Source organism: Oenanthe melanoleuca, chromosome 1A (assembly GCF_029582105.1).
Source record: "Oenanthe melanoleuca isolate GR-GAL-2019-014 chromosome 1A, OMel1.0, whole genome shotgun sequence".
NCBI classification, from domain to species: Eukaryota; Metazoa; Chordata; class Aves; order Passeriformes; family Muscicapidae; genus Oenanthe; species Oenanthe melanoleuca.
The window spans coordinates 33,051,523-33,079,185 of NC_079334.1; the positions used below are offsets into that span (position 1 = coordinate 33,051,523).

General features: G+C 36.3%; 1 protein-coding gene across 1 annotated transcript in view; it reads right to left on the bottom strand.

Annotated features, from left to right (window-relative positions):
- Positions 1-27,663, bottom strand: part of OTOGL (otogelin like) — an 88,134-nt gene that overhangs the window by 54,815 nt on the left and 5,656 nt on the right. Inside the window, exons 5-24 of the mRNA XM_056482054.1 lie at positions 27,273-27,371; positions 26,493-26,647; positions 23,734-23,855; positions 22,384-22,589; positions 19,564-19,691; positions 18,824-18,930; positions 16,505-16,611; positions 15,686-15,811; positions 14,864-14,972; positions 14,581-14,627; positions 13,082-13,227; positions 11,975-12,098; positions 10,177-10,354; positions 9,334-9,458; positions 7,254-7,463; positions 6,210-6,375; positions 5,072-5,146; positions 4,503-4,555; positions 3,658-3,820; positions 463-570 (exon numbers count right to left, since the gene is read on the bottom strand). Coding sequence (XP_056338029.1) covers positions 463-570; positions 3,658-3,820; positions 4,503-4,555; positions 5,072-5,146; positions 6,210-6,375; positions 7,254-7,463; positions 9,334-9,458; positions 10,177-10,354; positions 11,975-12,098; positions 13,082-13,227; positions 14,581-14,627; positions 14,864-14,972; positions 15,686-15,811; positions 16,505-16,611; positions 18,824-18,930; positions 19,564-19,691; positions 22,384-22,589; positions 23,734-23,855; positions 26,493-26,647; positions 27,273-27,371 — 2,554 coding nt within the window. The remainder of the gene's footprint in view (positions 1-462; positions 571-3,657; positions 3,821-4,502; positions 4,556-5,071; positions 5,147-6,209; positions 6,376-7,253; positions 7,464-9,333; positions 9,459-10,176; positions 10,355-11,974; positions 12,099-13,081; positions 13,228-14,580; positions 14,628-14,863; positions 14,973-15,685; positions 15,812-16,504; positions 16,612-18,823; positions 18,931-19,563; positions 19,692-22,383; positions 22,590-23,733; positions 23,856-26,492; positions 26,648-27,272; positions 27,372-27,663) is intronic.

Below are 27,663 nucleotides of genomic sequence, written 5' to 3' on the forward strand. Positions count from 1 at the left end.
GTGTAAATCCTCTGTTGATTTTCCAGCATGTTTTTAAGTGATTAAAAGCTGCCATGCCAACTTTTTTTTCATTATTAAATATATACTTGACTAATATATATCTATATTTCAGCTAGAAAAGTAGGATATCTCTCTTTTTCTCCTTGGTTGCCTTTCATTATATTCTATTCTGCAAAATGCCACGTCTTCATTGCAGAGACTAGCAAATGTGTGGAATTAAGCATTTGCTCTTGACTGCTTTTTAACTTGGATATCTTCAGCTTCCTTTTCAGATCTGAAAAGGCACTCAACCGAAAATCTTCCTGCTTATCCAAGTCTATCAGTAAGCCTAGTAAAAGATATATTCTGTAACTATCTATAAACAAGCATATACATTTTTTCAAAATACTCAACACTTTTTCTGTATTAGTTTCACTTTGTGTCTAGATCCAGATGATCTGAAAGTATGCCATATGAACTCACCAGGTGTAACATGGAGTAGCTATCACTTCTCCTGACAGAAATTCTCTGTCTTTCCAGGTACATGGACAACTGTCAGGAATATAACATTTCCCTCTGTGCTCAGCCATCCTTCAAAATAAAAGAATTATTAAGATGAAAGAGTAAATCCAAAAGAACATCAAGGCAACTGAATGTGTAGTGTATTGTTGAACCTCACCAATGGCAGTCAGTCTTACATTAAGCCAAGGAAAATTATTTCATCAGGAAAAGCTGTCCAAATCAAACAATCTCCACTGTGCACAGCTGAAGACCTCACCAAGCTCACAGCTGCAGTTCTCCTTCTATCTAGAAAAGGGTGTGTTGGTGTGGGCTGCAGTTCCCATGCAGGAGTGTTGGTAGTGTAGGTATTCCCCTCTGAAAACTCCAGAGCATCTGGGTACCATGCGACCTGCTGAGGCTGGACTGCCCTTCCCTCTCAGCTGCTCGCTTGTCCTGCTGTGCCAGGAAAGCAGCTGGACTGGATTGCCTGCTCCTCTGCACAGGCAGGGCCTGTCCTGCTTGAGTGCAGAACAGTGAGCTGGCCTATGGCACCTGCTGCAGTTTATGAAGAGAAGTGGTGGAGGTTACTTGCCTACACAAGGGAAGTTGAAACCACTAACAAGGTCAAGACAAAACAGGCATTTAATGCAAAAAGTGTCAAATCTAATTAGATCAATAAGAGACCCAGATATATGGTAAACCACATGTTTGCTATCTCATTTCCACCTATTTAGCAATTTCAACTTTCTTAGAAAAAATGTTACTGACACTCCCAGTGCTATTCTTCAGGAGAGCAATTCCTCGGGTTGTCATGCAACACGTGGCTTGAAGTACAATCTAGAGATTGTTTCACTAGATGTTGAAAGGAATACACAGTTTTGTTTTCTTCACCCCATTACTAGTTCATTAAACAGTAATTGGCTCTAAATAAAAGAGTCAAGTGTTCAGAAAATTTCTTAAGGATAGGAAAACACCAGAGCAGATGGCTTGAGAAGGTACTTAGTCTCTGTCAATGAAAGCTAAATGCCTCTCAAGAATAACATGGGTATTGCTGATGCTGCCTAAAGGCACATTAACTTAGCCCCATGAAGTCCCTTTCCACAGTACTCAATATGCTTCTGCAACTCAGTTTAGCTTCACATCTCCAGCTTAGTGTAAGAGTCTACCTTTGGGTATCCTTGGCTATCTTTGAATTTACTGTCATTCTCATGACATACTGTCATTTTCATTTCCTCATGAAAAATTGGGCTGTTACATTATTCAATTTCTAAAATATATCAGAGACTTCCAGCATTTCTAATTCTTCATCATTTCTTCAACTTCTAAATAAAAGGATTACAAGCTATTGTGCAAGAGCTTTAACAGAAAATGCAAACCATTTTTAATTTAGGAAGATCATTTTTTGCATACTAGACTCCATCACTTCATGGTTTTCCAAAGGAAAGTTTTCAATACCATGCACAAACTTCTCTACTTTACAAGCACCATAAATACCCAGATGCCAGAATAAGGTGCCGGTCTCCAGGGGAATTCAGGATTCCACCCCAAAAGCTTAGGTCATTCAGTCAAACAATGGGTAGTGGTAGAAATAAGGTGGGAAAGGAGATCCAAAGAGAAGAACAGCAACTTAAGGAAATTTCAATAAACATTATAGTAAAATGTCTCACAACAAGTTTTAATGACTTGTCCACTTAGATTTAATAGCAGGAGTTACATGTTTAACATTTTCTTGCATAAAAAAGAGACCTTTTGAAACTAACTTTTAGGATAATACAGCTGGCCCCTTCCTAGTTAAAAGCCCTACTTGCTTTTTGGAACCATGAGGCTGAAAGGGATAATTAAGTACAAATTAACAACGAGGACACTGCTAAATGCACTAAGTATTATACACTTATTTTTCAACCTAATAGCAAAAAGAGTGTTTATTCTCTCATGTAATAAAAATAAATACTTAATGTTTTACTCTATTATTTGATAGAAACTTAGTATTTTGCTTCTCTGTACTCCTCCTAAATTTTAGAAAATAATCAAGTAATACTCAATTAGAAATTGCATGACTGAGAGCAAGGCTTTAGCTCTGAAAATTTATTCTAATTTTCAAATGAACTTTCAAGTCATTACTGCTAGTTTGATTTCATGCAAATATCACGGTGATGTTACAGTCTATTACTAGTTTATTACTTTCACAGATTCATGCACTTTTTGTGCTAAAAATAATTGTTTATTCCCATAAGACTAATGGTCCTGAAAGCTAAGTCCTCTGTTGAGGCAGAGTTTTAAAGGGCTACAGCATACCAGGCAAGAACTAAGGAAATCTTAAATAGCCAAGCCTGACATCTATACCTTCACCAGTGCTTAGTCATATGTGATCATCACAAGGTGCTGGAAGAGGAATGGTGACAGTCTCATTTATACTCTGATCTGTGCACAACTGATACACTGTCAGGAAACCACTGTCAGGCTACACAGACAGTGAAATAAAGTGGAAAGGTGGGAAAAAAGGGATTATTCCACCCGAGATGAGCAGCAATTACAGCAATTTGCACAGCATATTTGACTCCTCAATCTGAAAGTGCAGATAAGAGGTGTCAGGAGAGAATGGAAACAAATGGAGGAAATGTGACTGATCCTGACACAAACTACAGATTTTACACTTGGATTTGACCCTTGCCAAGCTCAGCAGACTGTTTCTGGGCACCAAATCCAAATATATGAGCAAATAAAACAAAAAAAAGGTCAAAGAGAATGAAGGGAAATAGGGCAGAAACCTGTCCATACACCTGCCTTCCCAGGCTGGGCATCAACTGAGTAGAAATTTAGGTGAGACAAAGGCTTGGGCAGCAATAAGCAGGAGCACAATGGTTTACATTAATTTTTTTTTTTTTTTTTTTTTGCCTTTCATGTTTGCTTTTACATTCAAATAAACTATACTGTGCAAGTAGTGGAAGCCATCTCCTGTCCAGACAGTCCCAAATTCCAGCCAATTGGAATGGTAGCAAGCTGGATATCTGATGGCCTTTTAGCTGTTACTGTGTGTCTGCAACAATTTATAGAACAATAGTTTTAAAATTAGAAGTGCAATACCACTGGAATTTAAAAAGTAAAAAAAACGTGCAGAGTTGAACTGTGGAAAAAATGCATTTGGCTTGTGCTCCAGGTTGTTCCATCAAAACTTACCCAGGGGGACAAATGCAGCCACTTGCACAGGGTGGTGAGGGGACACAGGAGAAGTTCATGGCAAGGTTCGCACAAGAGATCCCACAATTCACACCAGCTGCTGGTAACCCAGGCACTGGAGATCTGCAGTCATAGTAGATTTTTCCTTCAGGGCATATGTGAACTTCAAATGTAAAATGAAGGTTAAATAAGATGAACTGTTCTTTTACATTGAAAGTTTTCTATTGGTTTTCGTTTACAGTCTATTTATTTGGATATAAAGGGAGGTAATATTACAGTTCATATAAGAATGCAACCAGAATAACAGTCTATAACATAATCTATATTACAGACATATAAAATTTATATACATTCTAATGTAAAAAAACAATAATATTAAGCATCTGGATGTATGCATCCTGGATCTCACACACAGTCCACTCTTAATGACAGAGCCATTATACCTTAGGCAGAAAAAGCCCTTAGAAGTGGCATAATTTTCAATGTACTTCTAAATCCATTAGAAATGCACTAAAAATTTACTTTCTAGAAATCAAGCTCTTATAGCTTCCTAAACATGGATAATGAGCCAAATTATAGGTATTCCCATGAGAACACATTGTCCTAGATATCACATGCAATTATTTATTTCTTTTAATTTCCCAAGTGAATGAGCAGTACAATTTGTGCTACAGAAAGAGAAGGAAAAAACCTAAGACTATGTTTGCTCCTAACCTCCTATTTTTAAATATGCTGTGACATAAAGTATCTCATAATTTAAATATATATGAGAAGAAAACCAAATTACTATTGATTATAAAATTCTCTATTGTACAACTTTTATATGGGAAAAGACAGTAAATTACCTATGTTTTCTGTAGTATCTTCAATACATTTCACTGTTCCATTCAAACATTGACTAGAAAAGAAAAGGAAACCCATGTTTATTCAGGGAAAATGTTTTGTAGCCATTATGTTGAAAAAGATTATACAATTCAACCTAATTTAAACAACAGAAATTAAAAGGAGAAAGAGGATTAAAAATCCAAAAGCTTTTGTTCTGCTCAATATTTTGTTGGTATTTTCTAATTCCTGATCTGTAGAGAGGGCCTAAATTCATGGTTTATTTACTATGTAATTTCCTAACTTCCACTGAAATAAAAAATTGCTGAGTATGTCAACCCCTGTGAGAATGGAGGGCTGGGTTATTTAGGATGCAGGCTTATCCATTATGGCTTACAGAATTTTCCAGGTATTTTGTTAAAGTAATCTGGCACATAATCAAATTTATACTAGGCTCCCTTTGCTAACTGTGCAAAAAAAAAAAAAAGAATCGTGATACAACAAACTTTCAATCTACATGAGAAAAATTCTCAAGCCACTTTAAGTCCCAACTGTGATACAAGAAAGATAAAACTCTTGCACTCAAACCCACCAGGAGCCTGTTGGCGTAGGAAGGATTTCTCCAGGCTGGAGGGCTTTGCCTTTGTAACGACAATGGCAGCCAGATCTGTTAAAAAAACATTCATGCATTTAGGTAGAAAAGCAAGATGAAATGGGATTTAAGGCCCTCTATTTATCAAGCTATTATGATATGCAGGATTTATCATAACATTAACTTAATTCATTAACTCACTCCTTATATGTACAATATACTTTGAAAGACAAAAACGTAAAGACAGCACTCAGAATGTATTGAGTCCAGTGGCAAAACTCTTATTATCTTCAAGAAAGCCAGGATTTTTCTCAATCTCTGTACTTTTTATTTGCTGTTTCTGTGCATTATTCTAATAGAAAGGACTTTTTCTTCTTAATTATGGGAGTAGAGTGAAAACCTACAGATCCCTTTCAAAGTATTGTTAAAATCTTTGATAGAGTAATTATCATAGCAAAATCCATTAAATCTGTGATAAGAGCCAGATGGGTTAGAAGTAGCAACAGAATTACCTAGAAACCACGAAAAAATATGCAAATAGGAAGTTAGTTCACACTCTTGAATAGTTCAAAACAGTCTTTATGCCTACAGTATGAACTTCACTGATCTTTTCAAAATATATGTTGCAATGAACAGAAATAACTCTGTAACTACCCATAGTGGTAAGCTGTAAAATTCTGGGTATGCAACATACAAAATCAATTTCCTCTCATTGACCATTTCCTCCCATTTAACCAAAGAGATTTGCATTGTGAGATAGAAAAAAGACACTTCTAGCCACTCTTCCCATACCATCCCTTACTTTATGGATTGCTGCTTTATAGATTCCTTCTCACTTTTTTTTTCAAGTTCTAAATGCAAGGTATTCACATGAAAGTGCTATCCCATGAATTTTAAAAGTTTCATTCTCTTCTCTAAAGCAGTTTGCCACATCTGCTTTAAAGTGAAGCAGATATATGTACACACAATAACAGATGAGGCCTCACTATTGATTAGTAAGTCAGGATATTAAATCTTCCCATATTGTGTGTTATCATCTCTAGTCTACATCTTGAGGGAAACAGCAGAAAAGCTACTTTAAATCTTGCTGGAAAGAGGAAAATGTACCCATACATACATTCTATTTTTTATTACTTACATTGATACACAAAAGTTGACTGACTCTTCAAAATACTTCCCATCAGGACAATTACATCCTTCTGCACAGTCATCAGCACAGACATTTGCCATAGAAAGTGAAGCACAGGAATGTTTACAAAAAGAAGAGCACTGATGATACAGCATACCACTGTGACACATCACAGCTGGAGGAAAGAGAGGGAAAAAGAAGGGAGAGCAGCATACTCTTAAAATGTGAAAAATAGAAAACAAAGCAGTGCATCATGAAAGCTCAAAAAAATTAAAGTGGTCTGTTTTTGCACTGGGTTTAGTTGAAAAGCATGAAAAAACCATGCTGTTTTATCAATTTCTTAAGTTAAAAATATTTAGATTAAGGTGGGTTTGTGTTAAAATAATCCTTTGACTGGAATAATCTGTTTTGGAAGCAGTAGGTTTTTATTCTTCCTATATGCTAAATTGGGCATCTATCTAGTAATTCAGTCTTCCAAGAGAGGAAGAATGGTCCAGCTAATGCTGAGGCATATGTAGCTACATATATATGTATATACATATACATATACATATACATATACATATACATATACATATACATATACATATACATATACATATACATATACATATACACACAACTCACAATATTCATGATTCTGTGAAATTCTTTGTTTTAAATCATTACTGTATCCTACTGGCCCAATTACTGCCCACCCTGCTCTGCCCATCTTAGGGAGCCCCTACCAGCCCAGCTTGCCTTCCCTTAGGGAATGGCTTACTCCCTTACTAATAAAGTACTGGCTACAGGCTTCCATAGGACTTAGAGCTCCAAAGAAAGAATTCCATTTCTCTCTGTGACCAACAGAAAGGGCAGACCCTCCCTGTGAAGTAGCTCAGGGGTCTCAGCTCAGAAGCCTAATGTTATCTTTCTCCCCAGTACATCATTACACCATGGCGCAATTCTAGTTCCCAGGTAAAAGAAGCCAACCCCTGTATTTTGTGGAGTGAATGAAATTTGTGAAGTCTTACATGTTTCTAAAAGATATTCCATTATGGAAGTGTTACTCACCACAGTAAGGAACGTGAGATCTGAAGTCAATGGTGACGCCGTGCTTGCCGCACACATAAGCATAGTGCGCCAAGGCGTTGCACAAACAGCTGCTTCCACATTTGCACGCCTCGAAGCGGCAGAGCTGGTAGTACAAGCCTGGACTGATGTAGGCATGGCAGGGAGCAAAAACGTCTTCATTGATGATATCACAGTGAGATGCATACCCAGCTAAGAGAAGGTAACATTGCTTTAGCCAGATCCATTTTAATATAAGTTAGTCAAATGAATAGCATGGAATATTAAAACCAAACATAGCCAGCTGTGCAATAAACACTTGTTTAAAACACAATGTCTTTCTGTAAAATTCTATGGTTTAAAATTTATATTACAAGTAACTCCCTCAACAGCAAATTCAACTTAAGATAAAAAAAAACTGTACTAAAATAGTTATGCCTTCCTCTTATAGCACAGGAAATTTAAATTCCAAAAAATATACTTCAAAAGAATAGTTAAAAGAGTCCCCCAAAGCTTGGAATATGGTTTTCTTACTTGACATTCATTTAGCTTTAGCATCGTCAATGGCCATGTACTTGCTGGCATGTGGTCTCAGGAAGTGCTACAAAGCAGAGCTTGAGGCTATGCAAATCCCAAGCTGGCTATACACCTTCTAGCACCAACAAACCCTCCTCTGACTCTCCAGCCACAGAAACAGACTACCACCACAAGTGGGGGAATAGCTAAGGAGCTATTATCCACATCCACTATGTGATGTGGATTGTTTTTAAGCCACTTTTGCTGCTAAAAGAATGCACTTCCCCTTCAATCTCCATGTTCATTTTCACATACACACATTGACAGAAGAATGTCACATTTTATGGATTCTGTCAGAAAACTAGATTCAAGGACTGAACTTGACTCCGTTGAAAATTAACCTAACAAAATAAGTAACCAAACATACAATAATTTAATTTTTTCTTTAGTTTAATCAGGTCAGTATCCTCTCAGACCTGGAAAAGATGCCTGTGCTTATAGCAGGGTGTGCATCACCTCACTCTCCACTGCTTTTTAACAGTGGTTATTAAAGGATCATAGGAAAATTCGGGATGGAAAGGACCCTCAGAAATTCATGCAGTCCACCCTCCTGCTCTAAGAAGCTGACATTTATGTCAAACTCCACCTTCACTGAGGTAGAACAGAACTGAGGGTGAGGCATGAAGGCTCTGAGTTGACCTGGCTGAGAGATCTGGCTGCCTTTAGAAGACAGGCAAGGAAGGCATAAAAACTCTTAGAATGCCCCACATTGTTAGAGATTTATTGCTATTCTAGGCTTGCTTCAACAGGCTTTAAATATGGATAAATCCCACATCCTTAGTGAGCTCTGATGTCTGAAACGTTAAAAATATTAGACAACATTCTGTCAGAATTGGCAGCTACAGTCTACCCATTGTCTTCCTTAATTGAAAAGAACAGCAATGCAAAAAGGAGACAGTGAAAGTTCAGCACAAACCATAGGCATGCCAACCAGCCAAAACGAAATCTTTGTTCAAGAATTTGAACAAATTCAAGGTTCTCACACTGTCTTCAACAGTTTTTGTCAGAGAACATAGAGGATAAAGAAATTTTTAATGCAATAAGCATGGAGAAGCCAGAGACAGTACTTTTGATCTCAACACTGTCTTCTGTACTTTCTTTATCTACAAACATGCATCATATCTTTCCTCTCAGCTGGCAAAATTTACAGAACCATAGATAGTTAAAATCTGCATGTATAGTAGACAGCAGAATCTAGTGCTCATAGCCAGTACACCTAGCACTAAATGACCGATTAGCTTTTATTTATCAAGTACTTACTTCATTTTACATGCTAAATGTATGGGAAAATGGTCTTTTCCAAGGGAAAGGAAAGGGAAAGGGAAAGGGAAAGGGAAAGGGAAAGGGAAAGGGAAAGGGAAAGGGAAAGGGAAAGGGAAAGGGAGAAAGGTGCACATCTAAACCCAAAGCTGAAATACATGTATGTGCAACTTTTTCACAGAGAAAAGAAAAACTGTCCCATAATAATAAGATACAGCTAAGTCCAGACTCCCATGTGAAAACATACCATTTTGCTGATTCACATTGCAGGGATCAACCACAGGAATATTGACAGGCATGGAGCAAGCTGAGGAAACCTTCCATGCGTTGGCATGAAGTTGTGGGGTCCCTTCTATCATCCCTGCTGGAGATCTGAAAAGGAAAATTTAAACACTGCAAGCATCCTACTGACCTTAGGGTCTTCATGGGTGAGGATGCCAGTTCATTAAAAAGGCTTAGATGGTCAACGTGCCAACTTACCATCTCTGTGGTATAAAAGAAGAGAGGGCATGTGAAACTTTTTCCTCAATATTTTATTAATGTGAAAATGTTCCTACACTCCAAGTCTGCTGTGCAGACAAGTTTTGTGACATTATAGCTTGAGAAATTTTGGAGGAAATAAGGTTAAAAATAAGGAAAGTATGCCCATCTAATTAAAATATTCCTGTGGTTTAGAATTACTTTTTTTTGTACATTAAAACTTGATTTGGGGAGGAAAATCAAGCAGTAGTAAGTGTCAGCCATGTGAAGATGATGCAAGTATTATGACTCTTTTTCTCAGTGCTCATATATTTGCTCTGAAGATAAGGGAGCAACAAAAAAGGGAAAAGTGCATTGAAATAATAACATCATCCAGTAACTTCTACAAATAATATGGTATCTTTCTATAATTACTTAGCAAAACAACTCAGAATGCCTAAATTTTTGACTTTCATATTCTAAGTGACTACCATTTAAATTAAGACATTTTATATTGGTTAGTTTAATAAAGTTTGAGCATGTTAATGAAATTAGGTAATTAGATTATTATGTTCAACAAAACTTTTCACTTGTTATTAAACATTATATAAATATACAACATGCAACTTACAGAAAATCATCTCTTAAATTTCCATTGTATGTTCCACATAGTCCTAATGTTCTTCTCTTCCATCTGACATCAACTTGAACATAAATCCTCTCTCCATCTTTAGCAAACAGTATCTTCAAACCAAAACTAGTTTTCAGTTGAACAAAGAAAGAAGATATATTCTGAATTTCAATAGCCCCTGAACATAGTAAAAGAAGAACAAAACCAAAGTCACTGAAATCCATCTTCCAGGTTGTACTGGTTTTTGCATTAAACAAAGAAAAAATTTGAAAACTCAGAAATAAAATGAAAACTATGCACAACCTCACCATCAGCCAAATATCCTCACCCATTATCCATCTAAGCTTATTTCCAGTAACAACACAAATCAGGAATGCCAGCTGCTGCAGACAGTAAAAAATCTCACACCTTTCTGTACCTGTGAGTTATCTAGAAACCATGCTTGCATCTCTCTTTGGTTTGTTTTTTTTTTTATTTTAACAGAAAGCAATGCAATTATAAGCCTCTGACAACGAGAAGGCAAGACAAGAAACCCCCTGTTTCTTAGTCTCCAATGATATTATAAGAGTAAGTAACAGATGTCTGTAAAGTGTATTGAATCTTTAGATAGAAGGTTCTCTCTTACCACTATTGACATGACACCAGTTTAGCTCCTTCCTTGGACTGTATGTGAACTGAGGCCCTATCAAATTCCCAGCTTTCCTTTCCAGCAAATCCATTATATGAGGAAATGGAAATTTCACAGTCACAGAACTCATTTGCCACACATTGTTGGGCTACTTGCAGCTGAAGGACTAAAGCAGATCTACCTTCATAAGCAACCTCTACACATGTACACACACAGACTCAGATGCATAAACCAAGAGAGGATGACGAAACTCTTTAAGATGTCATTAGGGAATCAGACTTACAAGATACACACAATTAAGAAGAATGTGATATCAAAATATTTTTCATAGATAACATTTTTTGCAGACTGTGGAAAGAGACAATTGAATAGGGACTAAAAAAAGAAATAAAATAAAGTTGCCAATCAAATTATGAAACAGAACTGTCAACATAGAGCATAACTAAGCTATGAGACTCATTGCCATAGGAAGCTGTGAATGCCAAAAGTAGTATTAGGACTGGACAAATTCAATAAAGAGAAGACATAACTGCAATCACCAGCACAGAACTCCCTAAACTCTGTTTCACCAAAGGCTGGGTGTGAACTTTACTCTAATTTCAGTCCTTTAGAAAGAGACTAAAATTCCAGTAACTGGTCCCTGTAAATTTCAAGTTTAATTTTTAAATTTAGCAATATAATTTCTACCTTCAGTGCCTAATTTTATAACATGTTTTAAGGCTGGTTTATTTTATTATCCTTTCCAAATATGTGCAGTAACCTGTCTGAAATCACAACATAAGTCAGCAGTGAAATCAGTATAGATGCCATGGAGCACATGGATTCTATTCCATCCTATTTAGTCTAAAAAGCTTTAAACAAGCTAGACCTTAGCATCAAGGTCACTTCACCTCTTTTCTTTCTCTTACCTCTCTCCCCCTAAACACAAACAAAATGAGTGGAATTTCTAGGTAACTCTAAGATAAGAAATGCAAAGAAATGAGGACATAATAAAGAACTGTTTCACAGATGATAAAAGTAAATTTCTATACTTATTTCTAATGTTCTAAGAAGTGATCGTATGCTTTTGTAAGTTCTGTTTAAAGAAATTCCTTTTTCATGTACTGGTATTATTAAAAAGTTTTGGAGCATATAAGAGAAGTCTGATAATATTCTTCATGCACTTCTTACCATTGAGGTTAAAAACTTGGTTAGGGACAGTTTGGATTTGACCATATCTTGTGAGAGTTACTTGTTTCCTCACATCATCTTCCAGAACTAGTGTTATAGACTCAACGCAGGCATGGTCAAAGTTCTAAGTGGAAACAAGTTTCACCATCAGAAACAAGCAATGACATTAAAATTACCATGGAAAACAGAATTAAAAAAACGCATATGGAAAGGAAATACCAGAACTGTCATCTGGTAAATCAATTACAAACTACTGCTCAAAGTATTAAACAAAACAGTCAAAATTGTATGCACAATATAATAAAACATTGCTTATACATAGTCTCTATACCCTAAGAGAATGCATTTTAGCTATTATGGCAGTCTTGTAGTAAGTGGACAGAGGTCCCTAGGTACTGATACTGGGTTCAAAGTTCCACATTTGAACAGCCACCCTGGGTACTGCTCACTGATGTAACCATTGGTAGAGCAAGAGTCTGACCCTACCTAAATCAAGCTGCTGCAACCAGAGCACAAATGCAACAACACAGAAAAAAGAAACTTTGGTACGCATTAAATGTAGTGAGGATCTCTGATTACAGACACAAAGCACATAAATTATCCAGTATTCTATTATAATAATTTATAAATATCTGACTATTGAAAAATTGTGACCTATAAACTATGTCACACACATCCTTTTAGTGTGCAATTCAGGCAGAATTTATGAACATAAATACAGGGCAAAAGCCAACAGAATTAGCTGAAACCAAGTATCTTATGCTCCCCAGGCACTCCTCTTGTTTTCATCCAGAAACTTTTCAAGGCGCTTAGAGTGGTTTTCCAAAGCCTGACATCTGTTGGTAGCATAACTAAAGGTGTTTATTCAACTTTTATGTGCATAAATGAGTAACTCTTTAGACTTGATCCCAGTAAAGTTGCAATAGCTTTTACAAAGAACAATATAACATGTAGCAACACAAACAATTACAAAAAGGAGCTGTAAGATGTTTCAGTTTATATTTTCTATTTCACATAACCAAGTAGTTATGAAAATCAGAAATCAGAAGACTTTCTGAAATATGGATGGACCTGATTGTTTCAACATTTCAAAAAAATGTGACTTACCTGTCCACAAGGTGCTTTTTGTAAAGTGATTGTGAATTTGCTTTTTCCAGTGCCTTTTACCAAAATGTACTGGCAAATCCCAAGAAAGGTGAAATGACGTCCATCAAATGTTGTGAAATGAGAGCTGCCTGTGATGGAGCACTCAGCTTGAGAGAAAAAGTATAAAGAATGTTCACTTGCATAAGAATGAAACATTATTCTGCAAATTATGTAAGAGAGGAAAAAAAAAGAAACTTTCTTCTGATTTCTAGGTATATAACCCAGGGTAACTTTAATCTATCTAACAATAATGGCATTTAGAAACAAATTATGCTAGAAATATATATTTCCAGTAGCTATCATCTCACAAAGAACAAATCCATGTTCAGCATCTTTTGGTTCTAACCAGGTGAGATGTCTATGACTAAAACACAAAAGAATTTTCTCTTTGTTACAATTCAGAAGTATCCTAGAATCTTTTCATCATTTTTTTTTCCCATGACTCAGTACGAAAGAGGACAAGGCTCTTTCTCCATCCTTCTGTTATGGAACTGCTTGTTACCACAGGTACGAAGGGGAGGCAGGTGTCATCAGGGCACATAATTTTGGGGTTTTTCCAGTTCAAATCAGGAATGTGCTGCTGAAGCAAGTCTCCAGCTCATCCCCACTTACCGCACTTTTATTCACACCATGGGGTAGCATCAGGGCACATGAACTAGATCCATTTTGGCTGCAGGAGGTGCTCTGTGGGAGCACATTTAACCTGTTCCCACTACTAAAAGCAACTCAGTCCCTAGGACCATACCAAAGTAGTCATAATGAACCCCCCCACATGCACACACAACACTCACAAAACATAAAGAGTGGTTCTCTTTACATTACAGATCCACTGTCAAGCCTTGTTTAGCAACTGTTAAGTCTTATTACCTCATTCAAAGAGGGCTCCTTAATTTGTAAAAAAATCTCTTTCATAAGCTTCATTATATAATCTTGTCTGAGGTACAGAAATATCAAGGGAATTTCACCACCTGCCTTCTGCATGTTCCTCTGTGTAACTCACTACAGAGACATGTTATCCTTAAAGATAAAGATCATTATTCAAACATGAACTGCTATTACAAGAGAGAAAATCCAGCCCACAGCATCAGAATGATGATTTTCCTATTATTTACATTAAAGTTGCACCTATAAGTGAGGAGATCCTTATACCTGGCCTAGGTACTCCACAGGCAGTAAAAATACACCATTTGTGGCAAATAACACTGAGCATAAGGAAGAGATAGAAAACAAGAGGTGGATGTAGCACCCTGAGGTAGGGGAAGCAAGTGGGAAAAGGCAGTATGATCAGGCAAATAACAGCTTCATTCCAGCTGGCCCACAGTTACTGTCAATATCCACCTGCTTAGTCTTTCTTCCTAAATTGGCGACCAAAAGCCTTGGATCATATATGATTCTGTCATCATCAGAAAAGGTTATCATTTTTGTTATGAAGTGAGAAAAGAGTAATGAAATACAAATACCTGGACAATCATGATCAGTGCAGTTCCAAATGCCACCAACACAAATACTAAAAAGAAAAATCAAAAAACAGAGAAATAGTGTCCTGATCTTTAGCAAAAGAAGCAGCTTTGAGTTAATTAATATCCCTCGAATTCACACAGAATAGCCTGTATATTTTAATGATACACAGGCTTCAGATTGTAAAACATAGACAGGAACCATTATTTAAAATTTAAGTGTGACTATGATGTTAAACTATGAACAGTAGTCCTAGAGAGACTAAACAAACAGGCTTTCACATACCAGTTGCTACATTCTTGTTCAATTTTTGAGCCTACAGGGAAAGCAGTTCCGTGATAAATGCAAGGGCAATTCGACAAAGAGATACAAGTTCCGTTTTCCATAATGAGACCTATTGGGAAAGAAGTTAATAAATGAGATATAAAACAAATTAACGAACCCCAGACCACTGCTCTTCCCCCATCTGACTCAAACATTCCAATCTGCCAGAAGGTGATGTCATCAGTCTTAAACAAGGACCAGCAAAAACAGTTGCCCAGTGAGTGCAGAGACCTCAGAGCTCAGCTCCCTCAACAAGAAATTGTCACTCTGAATTGTTGCTTTATCAAAAGTGTCTGCCTTAATCATGTAAAACTGTACAGACTAAAAAATGAAAATATTCTGAAATCTCATTATCTTTAGTCCATCTAGAACTAGGGCAGTTCAGAGGACAGTCAATAAGTTTTCTTGAGTACAGGTCTCAGAACCTTTTGTTTCTTGTACAGAGCATGACACATTCTGTTTAAGCAAAATTTCTATAGATTTTTTAATAATTCAAAGAAAGTAGACTAAATCTGTGCAATATCTTATTGTAGGAAGCAGTAGTAATGGCTCCAGATTTTAACTGATATTGCATGCTGAGACACCTTTGTATTCTAGATAAACATTTATCACACAATAAAGGGCAGAATCACTGTGACAATAACAACAGCTAGGGCAGAATTTACAATATGCATAATTTTCAGGCTCTAACTTTAACCACAGTCTATTTATACATCATTATGATGTTGGACACTATTTTTTTGTTGGACATATATTTTTTGAAATAATATTGACAATATTTACCATCTGGACAATAACAGCCATCTAAACAGTGAAGATTGCTGCCAAGACAATCTTTTTCAAATGTGCAAGTTGGTGGACAACAACTGATACAGTCACGGTGGACAAAGGTGTCTTCACACTTCTCAGCTGAAAAAAAAATATGGTGTATTGAATATTAGTGCAATTTCTCTTTCCATGCTAGAAAACCCTTTCTGTCAAATAAACATTGTGCAGCTCTTCCGGTATAGATAGGTAATCAGATCAAGTAAAATATTTGTTTTGGAGTTTTAACTGATGAACTATGGTGAAGCTCTTGTCAATATTTAAGTCTTTCTTTAGCAAATCCTTATATCATTTCCCCAAAATAAGCTGTAGCTTCTGTGACAGAGGAACATATTCATACCTCAGCTAGTTCTAAGCCTTGTACATGAGACTGAGCTGCAATTGATGGGTGGTAGTGATAACAAGAAGGACTCGGATTAACTACATAAATTCTGCTACAGGGCCAGTAGAGGCTGAAAGGTCTTGTGGAACAAAGAGGAACAAAAGATCTCCAGAGATGTTTGCTCTTTGTCCTAGAATGTGATCACCACACATGATGTTTCAAGAAATCCACAGAAACATTAATTTTGTATGCATCTAAATCAGAGCACAATGGAATTAAAATATTCGTCTAGCAAGTCATTGACTTCATTTCTTGCCAGCAAGAGTGAAACTGGGTGATCAGCTTGAGTATCAGGTTTGAGTTCTACAAGGAAAAATGTTGTCAAGATGGAATATTTGAACTGATACAGGAGTTATCTCAAGGGTCACAAAGTATGCTATATTAAAGAGTCTTACTACAGGCAGGGAAGTCATCCCTCCAGTCCCGCACCGGGGACCCAGCGTGAGAGCATGCTCTAGCATACTCTGTCACTGCCCTGCAGTATGTGTCATCATCATCCACTCTGAAATGAGAAAATAAGAGAATAATCAACGAACACAGATCCCATCTAAAAATTTCTGCCATGTGACATGGCTCAGGATATTTCACACACAGCTGACACCACTCAGTCATAAAAGTACACAGGGAAAATATTAAAAGGAATGAGCTATACTGAATACACCATTTTGGTTTTATCATTTGAGCTCACAAAAATATATTTCATTTTAATATTACAACAATGAATAAAACCACTAATCTATTATTTTTAAAAAGAGCTGCTTGAAGTGAAAGAGAAACAGGACCTTTTCTTGAAGACACTGGACAACTCAAGAGTTTCAAGATTCCCATCTCAGGCCTCTCCCTTCTGCATGATGCAGAAACTCTGACCTACACTGATAAAAGACATTCTGATTCAAGTGAGAACTTCAAGTCTCCAATTACCTTGAACTTCAAAGAGAAGAACCTTATTAGTGGACTCCTGACCTTCTGCTGAAGTTCTCAGAGTCAGAAGTATTATCCACTGAATACTGTGGACAAGCTCAGGGATTTACAGCACAATCTTGGGCAAAGACAAGTTTTCTGCCTTACAGAAGAAGCTGTACACAACATTTTTACCAGAATCAAGTAAAAAGACATTCATTAATGCTTAGACAAGTTCAAATTTTATTCAGATGTAAGTCACATATAGTGAAATACCACAAAACTTTTGATATTATGGAAGTTGAAGAACTCACAACATTCCCTGTGGAAGATTTGATGCCAAAATAAACTAATCATAACATGACATTTCTATTATAAGCATGTTTATAACAGATCAACTGAGTTTGCCTCTCAGCACACAGGATCATGGTTCCAAAATTAATCGTCTTACAAATATGTTATGTGGTGTTTTTATTCTGCTTTCAACACATCTATTATCAAATCAAACACCACTATACTCTTTTTTACAGTGATCAGAGTGTCTCCAACTCTCCTTATCTAATCCAATTAAATGGGTCTTAATAGAAAGAATACTTGGCCTATACTAGGGCCACACAAAAAAAACTTCATAAACTGACACTAAGCCACAAGAAGAGAGGTCTCTTTTATAAACAAAATAAGCCTAAATTAATGAATTTCTGAGACACAGAAACTTCAAGGTTTTTAGCATTTACAAAACGCACATCAACACACATCAGATTGTTCACAAAAAATTCAACCCTCCTTAACACCACAGCACTGATTCAATATCCTACTTGAAAAAAATGGTTTTCATTATTCTTCAAAAGTCACAGTAAATTCCTGAGTTACACAGAGACTATACAGAGGCAACTCATCTGTTTTCTGAGCAACACCAATGTTTGCCTGCAAACACGAATTCTTCCTCCTTGACTCTATGGCAAATCAGAAAACTAAGCATTCATCAAAAATTGAACTAACAAGTCATAATGGATTATACTGAGTGATCCTTATGTTTAGTCTCGGGATCCTCTCTGTGTGTTTTTGATTAAACCAGTGATACTCTGAGAATTATATACTCTGGAAAAAATCCTCCTATTTCTGACTATTACTTCTTAAATTGAAAATCTTACTAAAAAGGAAGTGGTACATTGCCCAACTATCTCTTCAGTTACTGGAGTACAAGTTTAACTTGAATGACTAGAACTAATCAGGAGTCTGGAGAGGTAAGGGAAAAAATACCAGGTTGCCTACAATGCCAGCAGTTGAGGGAGTGTGACTCCCATCAAAGCAAACGAGTTGAATTTCTTTTGGCAGCTCTGAATTTAAATAAATGGCACCATTATGTAAAAATTCTACTAATTTGAATGATAATACTTACTCATAAAAAAAAACCATCTATGTCTGACAAATGGCCCAGCTCCTCCAGTATTGTTGAGATTTCTTCCTAGTATCATCTCCGTTTTGTTCTGTTTCAGGGCCTCCAGACACAAGTTTCATCTATTTTTGTGATTAGCAACTCATCTTTTGTCATGAGTGATTCTCCATGAATTTACTTTCCACTTATTTGTCTAGTGTTTCCTTGAATCTATGTAAGTCCTTAACAATCAAAATATCCCTTGTCAGGCTGTGCCCTTTGTTCTCACACAAATCACCCCCTGAGAAACCTCATCTCTTTCAGTTTGAACTTGGTTCTTCCCAACTTCCCTCAATGATCTTTCATTCCGGGCCCACACAAAAGACTGAGCATTCATTTCATGTGTCAAGATTAAATACCCAAGAATTCCAGTACTTACCTGCAAAGATCATTCATACAGCTTGAAATATAAGAATATGGATCTATACTTTCATGACAGCTGAGAAAAGGAAACTGTAGGAATATTTGGCACTTGAAGAATATGTCCTGTGCATTAAGGAGAATCAATAAATGGAAGTTAGCCAATACTTTCTGAACAGACTTCATTCTCTTTAGCTTTGTTTTTCTAGTCTAAGGTCCTTTGTATCCCCATTAAAATCAGAGCATGATGCTGTCTCAATTTACTATTATATCTCTTTCATTATTCTTCCTAAAATTTGTCCTCTGTCCCTAGGCCTGCTTGACTGCATGCTGGTCATAAACCACCTCGGATGAAAAAGTGTGAAATGACAAAGAAAAGCATTTTGTGTCAATGCAGTAGCTGACCTGCAACTATTTCTGCAGTATTTCACAATCACTAAAATAATGAGGTGTAAGATGCCAACTGGAAACTGAACCCAAGTTTAATGCAGTAATGAAGAGCTCTGCCAGCAGACTGGTGCCACTTGGCACATCCAAGCTGAGCCTTTGTAATTTTAAGCTAAACGTATGAAGAGCTTCAGGCACTCCCTAGCAACAGCCCTGATCTGAATCTTTGCCAAAGCCTCGATGCATTTAAGGCTTTTTCAACATTGCATATATTGTTAGATTCTTGTACCATCGGTAGGCAGTGAAGATTAAGAAAACACACATATACATATGCATGTATCTATATATATACCTAAAATATAATTAATTTACCTCAGTGGATTCTGCATTGGCTGAGCAAGGACTGGAAAAATCTGAGGCAGTAGGGATACAAGCTATATCACCTGAGGCTTGCACAGCCCAGCTATTTGCAAATTCAGCAATGTCTTCTGTATATTCACCTACTGCATAAAAACATTGGGAGAGCAACAATAAAAAACTGTCAACACAAACACATAAGACAGCTTTGAAATTTTTTTTCATTTTTCAATGTGTTCATGACCTCAACTGCAGATTATTTCAGAGTATGAGTAATAAAGAAGAGTAATATATTCCTAATTTATCTTTCTTTTTAATACTACATTTAAATAAAAATACTGAAAAAATACATTACAAGGTATTGGCTTGGGTTATTTTAAATGCAATCACTGATCATTTCATAACAAATATACTAATAACGACAAATGTAAGGCATTGAATACTTAAGAAAAAATACATTTCTTTGAAGCAATTTAAGTCTTTCATTGTGTTTCACAAACACCAGCTAGTGCTATTATCTCTTCTTTTTCCCTTATTGTAGAAAAGCTCTACAACACACATTCGAAGGACGCCCAGCTCTCCTCACAGCATGAGTAAGGGAGAATTAATGAACAAGATGCTTGACTGGAAGTCATGGCAACAGGCTTAGATACACGAACATACAGGAAGGTTGGCAGTAAAACACAGACACAAAATTCCCATGTACTTGCAGGAAAAATTAAATATTGCATTTTCTCTACATACTTAATTAGGTTAAAAAGGGTATATTGCCTCCACTTTGAAGAACCTGACTGTAAATGTCAATGCTGTGGTTATCTATATCTACACATGGCTAGGAGATATTGAAATTATATCAGCTAGAGGGGTTTTTTTCACAGAGCTGTACTGTAGAAAACTTAATCTAATTTCTAGCACAAGAGATACAAAGTTGGACACTGCAATGTGGAAAGCCACAAAGCACACTAATGAGATATATATACTTGGATGTCCACAAATAAATTATTATAAGATCATAACCATCAGTCTGTTTTACTTAAGAGTGAAGAAGACTTAAAACATTTCTTCCTCTCTGACAGAATAGTTCTTTATGCAGAAAACCCTTCCCAAATATGAAAGGCTGCAGTTTGATCTAGAGGTGAATCAGTTGGTATAATTCTGCTTCACAAAAACATTAAAAATACTTTATGTACATTTTGACATGGCTTGGAAAAAACCTTCTAAGTTTTTAAAAAATACCACAAAATCATTGTCCTTGAAATGTTCTATACATAGATACAGTCTTGCATATTAAAGCAATACAAAGATGGCATTAAAGGTAAAGATAAGGAAACAAAAATTTGTTTTTAAACTGTACTTTGAAATAGAATATTATATTCCTCTCAGCAGCTTATTTATTTAAGCATTACAAATAATGAGCATTTGGACTCTGGAAGACTCAGGATAGATGTAAGAGCTACCTTTACACTAGTCAGGGAAGTAGCTTAGCTGGGATAAAGAAATCATTGTATCAAAAGATTGACAAGATTTAGAAATTCTTAGAAAAATGTTGCAGCTTGGAAGGAATCTGAATTAGCAATCTATTCTTGTGAAGACCCCAGAATTCCATGCTTTGTATTTGCAGAGTCAAGGCACCATGTTATACAACTGGTTTAAGATTAAAGTGATTTGTTTGGCTCTCAGTTGTACACTGCAATAATGCTATCATTTCTGATAAAGAAAAATGCTAAATGAAATGATCATGGTGAAAAAATTTAGCTCCAAAAATTAAGACAGGTATGAGCTGGAAATCTTTTATAACAGATAATACATCTAAAGATACTGGAATTACTGAATTTTAGAAATCCCATGAATTCATTATTTCCTCCAAATATTACTTTTCTCTATTATTACACATGAGCAGCCTAAGCTGGTTATTAAACATACTGTACTCTGTTGTGCAGAAGTTACTGCACAAAACTTGCTGCTCACATGGCAGAAAAGGTATGAAAAATTTATACTTGGGCAGATTTTTAAAGACTCTGCAAATACAGGTACAGTGAGCATTCCTCCCCTAAGAAAGTTTAAAAGCTCCATAACCAAACATAAAAAACAGGGAAAAATGTTACTGTGAGATAACTTTTGTGACTTAAGAACATGCAGAGCCATAGGACTAGATTCTCTCAGCAACTAACGGTAACAGTAAGGTAATATTACTTTGTTTGCACAAGAGGGTGAGAAAAATCCTCATATTTTCAAGCTTGTTCATGCTCTTTTTTTTTTTCTTTCACCTTAGCTGCAAGTGAAACAAATGTCCCCATGGAGTATTCCCTACCTAGGCTACAGAAGACAAGCTTAAAAACTCATCTCTGTGTCAGGCACAGCACAAAGCAGCTCATCCTAGAGGGTTGTCAGAGGCCCATAGTCCACCATATCAGCAAGGAGATACGAGGAACTCCCAGGAAACAGCTTGGAAATTTACCTGTTTCAACTAGGATTTTTATGATGCTGCTATAAAAGAATGACTCGAGATGCTGCTCTTCCCTCCATCTTTAAATACAGAGAAAATCATAAACATTTGTTTATGTATTTATTGTATGGAGGCATTTTCATCAGCTAGGATAACCATAACCCCAGTGCTTTGCTGAGCAAGAGGCTTAAATGCACAAATAATTACTTTTTTGAACTAGGACTTTTTCCCTTTGTAACTTGAATGATGAGTAGTAAAAGTAGAGCAGACATACTATTTTATTGTTATGTCTGAAACAGGACTGCCTTTATACAGCATTATATTTATACAGCATTGTATTTAAAGTGAACATGGAAACTGTTCACACAAAGGGTAAGCTATTTACTTACTATTTTGAAGTATCAGGTCATCGTATTTATTCCCATTAAAATTTCCACAAAGCCCACAAGGTTTTCCCTTATGATCTTCTGTCAGCTTAATATAAATACCAGAGTTTCCATCCCAAGCAAGAGAAAAACCAAAGGTAGTCTTCACCAGAATATAGTCAGCCAGTCTCTCAATGAAAGCATTTCCAACTGTCTGAGGCAATATTAACCTGGAAAAATATAGTCTACATCAAATATCTCAGATGAGATGAGGTTCATTCTAGAAAAATACCACATAAAACATCACCTCCTAAATCAACACTTTTTCCTAGGTGTACGCAGTCACTCCATTCAATTCTTCATCATGTTTTTACTATCTTGGTTCTATATCAACCATCAAAAATGACTGTTTTCTATTGTATACACCTATCAGTTGTACCAATTACAGACTTGAAAGAATAATGCATCTTTACTTTCAAAGCCTGGCACACCACATTGAGGAATACTTGAGTTCACGAGTATGCTGCATTGGGCAAGGAGCTATATGGTGCTATGATTACCAGGGCACTGAGTCATTACTGGATTCCACATCTGCAAATGGAGGAACTTTTAGTACAGAAAACACCACTGACAAAAATGTTGTAACTCTTCCTCCTTTGGTGAAAGACCCCTGGACAGTAATAAGCACAGATCTGATCCTAGTCTTCAAAGCTGCTTCTGCTGGGTTGAGCAGTATCACAGCAGCTACCATTCTCAGACACTAAAGGCATTACAAAGGGGATGCCAAAAGCACCTCAACAACTTTCTTAAAACTTTAACCAGTAAAATACATCAGTAAAATATATTTATGATAGCCTTGGGCTCGTCTATTTACTTACAAAAAGGCAAATTTGGAGGTTTGATGTACCTCAGAGATATTTTGTGGAGTTTTTGCCCCAGAGGGGCTTAAGAACTTTTTTTTAACCAGTTCAGGCTCATCTAGAAAAGAATCATGTCTTATACTAGCTATAGCTACCAAGAATAAATAATGATTGCCTTGTTCAAAATATTATCAGGATGACCAGGGACTACCTGGGACTGCCTGAATACAGACTTTGTCTGTAAAAAGAAGGAATGAATAATTGTTAGGTTACAGCTGAGAATTTGAACACAGTAAATGCAGGGAGTGTATTCTACCCTAACTCAGATATTATATCAGTACTGTTACAGCTGCTCACGCTAGAGCACTATAAGACCCAATACAGAACAGCAAGGGATCAATAAAGGTACAGATCAAGTTAGATTAAATTAATTTATCTGGATTTTGTAAGAAGCATCGGTTTCCACATTATCTTTTTGCAATAAAATATTAAAACTTGCCACTAGAACACTTACCTAGCTCCATTTTTTCTTACTTCATGTCCTGAAATAATTATTTCTTCTTGGTTTGAAAAAAATAAGCTGATGGACCTATGACAAGTATATACTGAACCGTAACAATGAGGACTGTTATGAACCTTTGAGGGAAAAAATAGACACACAATAAGAGTAAATGCTTGTCCTCAGTAATTCTGCACCATTTTTATTAAATTCATATAGGATATTTTAAGTATCTATGCTGTAGTTACTGAAAGAGCTTTACAAACAAATACCTAGAATATTTACAAATAAATACCTAGAATATGAAGTCACAGTTACAAAGATATGCAAAACTCAAAGCTCATGCTACAAATACTACCAAGAAATAGAGCAACTGTTTAATAGTGCATAGCATCACAGGCCAGTGGTCTAAATAGTGGATGAAAGAGTCAGGTATTTTACACTGAAAAACTTCAGAGACTCTGTAGTGAGATAGCTCATAGAAGCCAAAATAGGACCTTGCTACTTGCACTGAAGAAACACCCCTATTTCTCTGTTTGTAGAGTTTAGATCTATAAAATGGGATTACAAACCAATACAGAATCTCAGTGTAATAGCAGCACTCTCCCTGCCAGCTGAGACTGGAACTAGCTGAAACCACAGAATGCCCTCTTGAACCACTCAGGATTTCAGGATTTTTGAAATTTTGAAGTGCTCCCACATATTATGGCAGGCATCTAATTTACATGGATCTGTTAAAAGCCATTTTCAGCCCTGCTAATGGAGAAGGGGAGATTTTCTGAAGTGTGCTTCTCTCCATTATACATACGAGCCAGAGCATTGGTTTAGTTGCATATCAATTTATCTTGTTTGAATACAGTACTCTGAGGACTTGAAACTGCTGGTTTATGCTTAAGAAAAATTTAGTTTGCGTTAATCTCAGTGGGAATGAGCCACCCAAACCTGTAGAATGTCCTATAGTGCTTCAAAACCCTATTAGCTCATTTTAGACACCACTGAAGAGAGAGGGGAATGTGTTTTGAATCTTAGTGCCTATCATTACCCAGATTAAAATACAGACAGAGTTTAGATAGCTCAAATATGACTTACATTACTCTGTGTGTCATCTTTCTCAAAGAATGGGAATTTCATTACCAGTTTACTTGACAGTGCTGTGAAGCTAAATAAACTTGTAATTGGGAACATTTTACCAACATAGTGATGGAGGCTGTAAATGTAACAGTTTTGAAGAAACTATCTCTGAGTAAATGCACACACTGCTCATGAATACTTGAACTAATCTTCCTTGACTGACACTAAATCTGGAAGTAAAAAACAGTTACTGTTTCTTTGGGTGAAATAAACTAGACCAGGAAAACAATTAGGAGCTTTTAAATTCAGAAATCATAATTAAAGACAACATAAAAGTTATTAGTCCTGGCAGATGGCTTCTACATTAACCCGTCCCAAGACAGAAACACAATAAAGGAAAATCAAAATAATTCTTACGTGTTCTTCTCCTCTTGAGGGGTGGTTTATTAAAGCCAGAAGGACCATAATGTTAGGATTTGGCAAGGTTTTTTGTCTCTCCATTGCCCAGTCTGTCTACAGTCTCACATTACTTATGACTTTGCTGAGTAAACATTTTCAGTTTTTTAGTAAAACATGTCATTTGTTCCAGCAATTGAATAGAACCATGTCTCTTTCCAGAGCCACTGGAATCCACTGACATATTGATTCCAGATTTTAATATAATCTTGGACTTTGCTACAGCACTTTCTGAAAACCTTTAAGAGGTCACAGCTGCATACAGAATCCAAATAATTAAAATGAAATTGTGAAAGACGTGTAACAGTGTATCCCTGTAATTTGAGTAGGTAGAAATGGCAGTTTTAATGGAAGATTTATCTTCACTAAGTGCTGTTATCTGAAGGAAATGAAATTAATCTAAATGAAAAAGAGTCCTCAGAGCAGAAATCAGCATCTATATCTGCCCTCATGCCTACGACCACTGTACATGGACTCAAAATAGGCACCCCTCTTGTCCCTTCTTCCCTGCCCAATCAGCACCAAATCCCAACCATTGAATAAGGTAATATAATGATCTTGTATCCTCCCCCCACAGTGACCACCAGTCTGACAAATAGGGCATCTCTCTTCAAAGAGGACATAGATTTGTACTATCCCTGACCCACAGTCATTAACCATGGATATTTAGCAATTTGAAGAAATTACTAAAAAGAGTGCCTTCCATACATAGGTCAAGATGAAAGCTTTTGAGCTGTAATCTCTGCATGACGTAGAGGTAATCCAAAATTAGCATGCAAATCCCTAGAGGGATGGGGAGCAAATCCCATTGGCCAGGGAAGCAGATCCTCAGAGTGTGCCAATAGCTGTGAATTAGGGCCTAGCACATTTGTGTTCCTCACTATTAGGCAAGTAATAGTTTTTTGCATTTTACTCAGCAACTCAATATTTTTTTATTGAAGTTTCTGGGGTCTGGTTTAAGACCCACTTTTGTTCCCAGAAGACAGAGAGCAGAAATCCCATTAAGGATTGGAGGAGTAAGAAATACTATTTTTAATATACTGACTCTTTTGATTACAATTTCATCAGTATCTTGAGTTACTGCACATAGGTTTAGGCTTTTCCAGAGATTTTCCACATTTTCACAGTTTTATATTTAAGTAATTAATGTGCAGTTTGGTATATTTATTGTCTCTATTTATTTTACTCACTTATTTACTTTTTTATTTAGTTACATACTTATTTCTAGCGCATGTGTACATACTTACCCAAACAGTGTACTGGGGTTCCAGAGTACTGCAGTCTTTTGCAAATATATAGGAGCAATTTCCTGGGAAGTAGTAGTAGATGCCATCAAATGTTTCAAAATTATACTGTCCCCATGATTTGCAAATGCCATCTCGGTCCTTACCAGTGTTAGGTACTGGAGAGAACACACTGAGTTTACAAGAAGCATGGTCATCAGAAATTAGCAAGCATAAAAGATAAACTTAAGTCTTCAACTTTAAATAAAATCAGCACTCTTTTTTAATCTTAAGTCTGCAGTTTTAGCCATGTGCAGTCATCATTAAGTTTTTTATTTGCTTCAGTGGAGACATTTTAATTACAAGTAGAGGCAAGGGATTTAGATATTCTGCACATCTTGGAAGACAATTCTTGTTGATCCCTACACACAGCAGATTCCAGGAACTAGTGTATTTAAATAGTGGGTAATTTAATTTGCAATAAACCACTGCTTGTTAAAAGAAATGCAGTGGTTTTCTGGTTATTCAGATAGCTTTAAAAAAAAGCTGTCTGGCTACTGATATACTAGACAATGGTCTATCTGTTATGGTAGCTATATATTATAACAGCCCAGGTGCTAATATGTAGGCATTTCTGATGTTGCTTTCTAATGCATATAATTTTAATCCTCCTACCTACTGGCTAAATGAAAGTTCTGCCACAGAATAATCACAAATATGCTGGTAACAGCATTTTTTTTCAAAATTTGTATCCTAAATCTCTCTGAAAGCTGACACTAAACTATTTTGGCCCAAAAAACTTACCAATTTGGCACCTGCTTCCTTGAGCCTGAAATAACTGACAATCACAGTCACCTGCCTCTGTGCAGGCTGCTCCATTAAGGCACTCCTGAGGACATGAACCTGCAAGCAAGCATTCCAGCCTTTTAATAGATAGAGTATTTTGCAAACAGGCTGAGAGATCTCAGTTAAATCTTTTTATTGTTAAATCATGAGCTGCTATATTAGCTGAGAAAATTAACCAACTATCTCCATTTTTAACATATGCTTAATTTTATCCTTCATGTTCCTTGGTTAAAAGAGAAGCAAGGTTCTGTTTGGTTCGAGACTTATAAACTAACAAAGGAGCAAAAGGTCAACCTCCTCCAAGCAAACAAAAGGTCAAGTTCCCATGTAAAGCAATCAAATCCCAGTC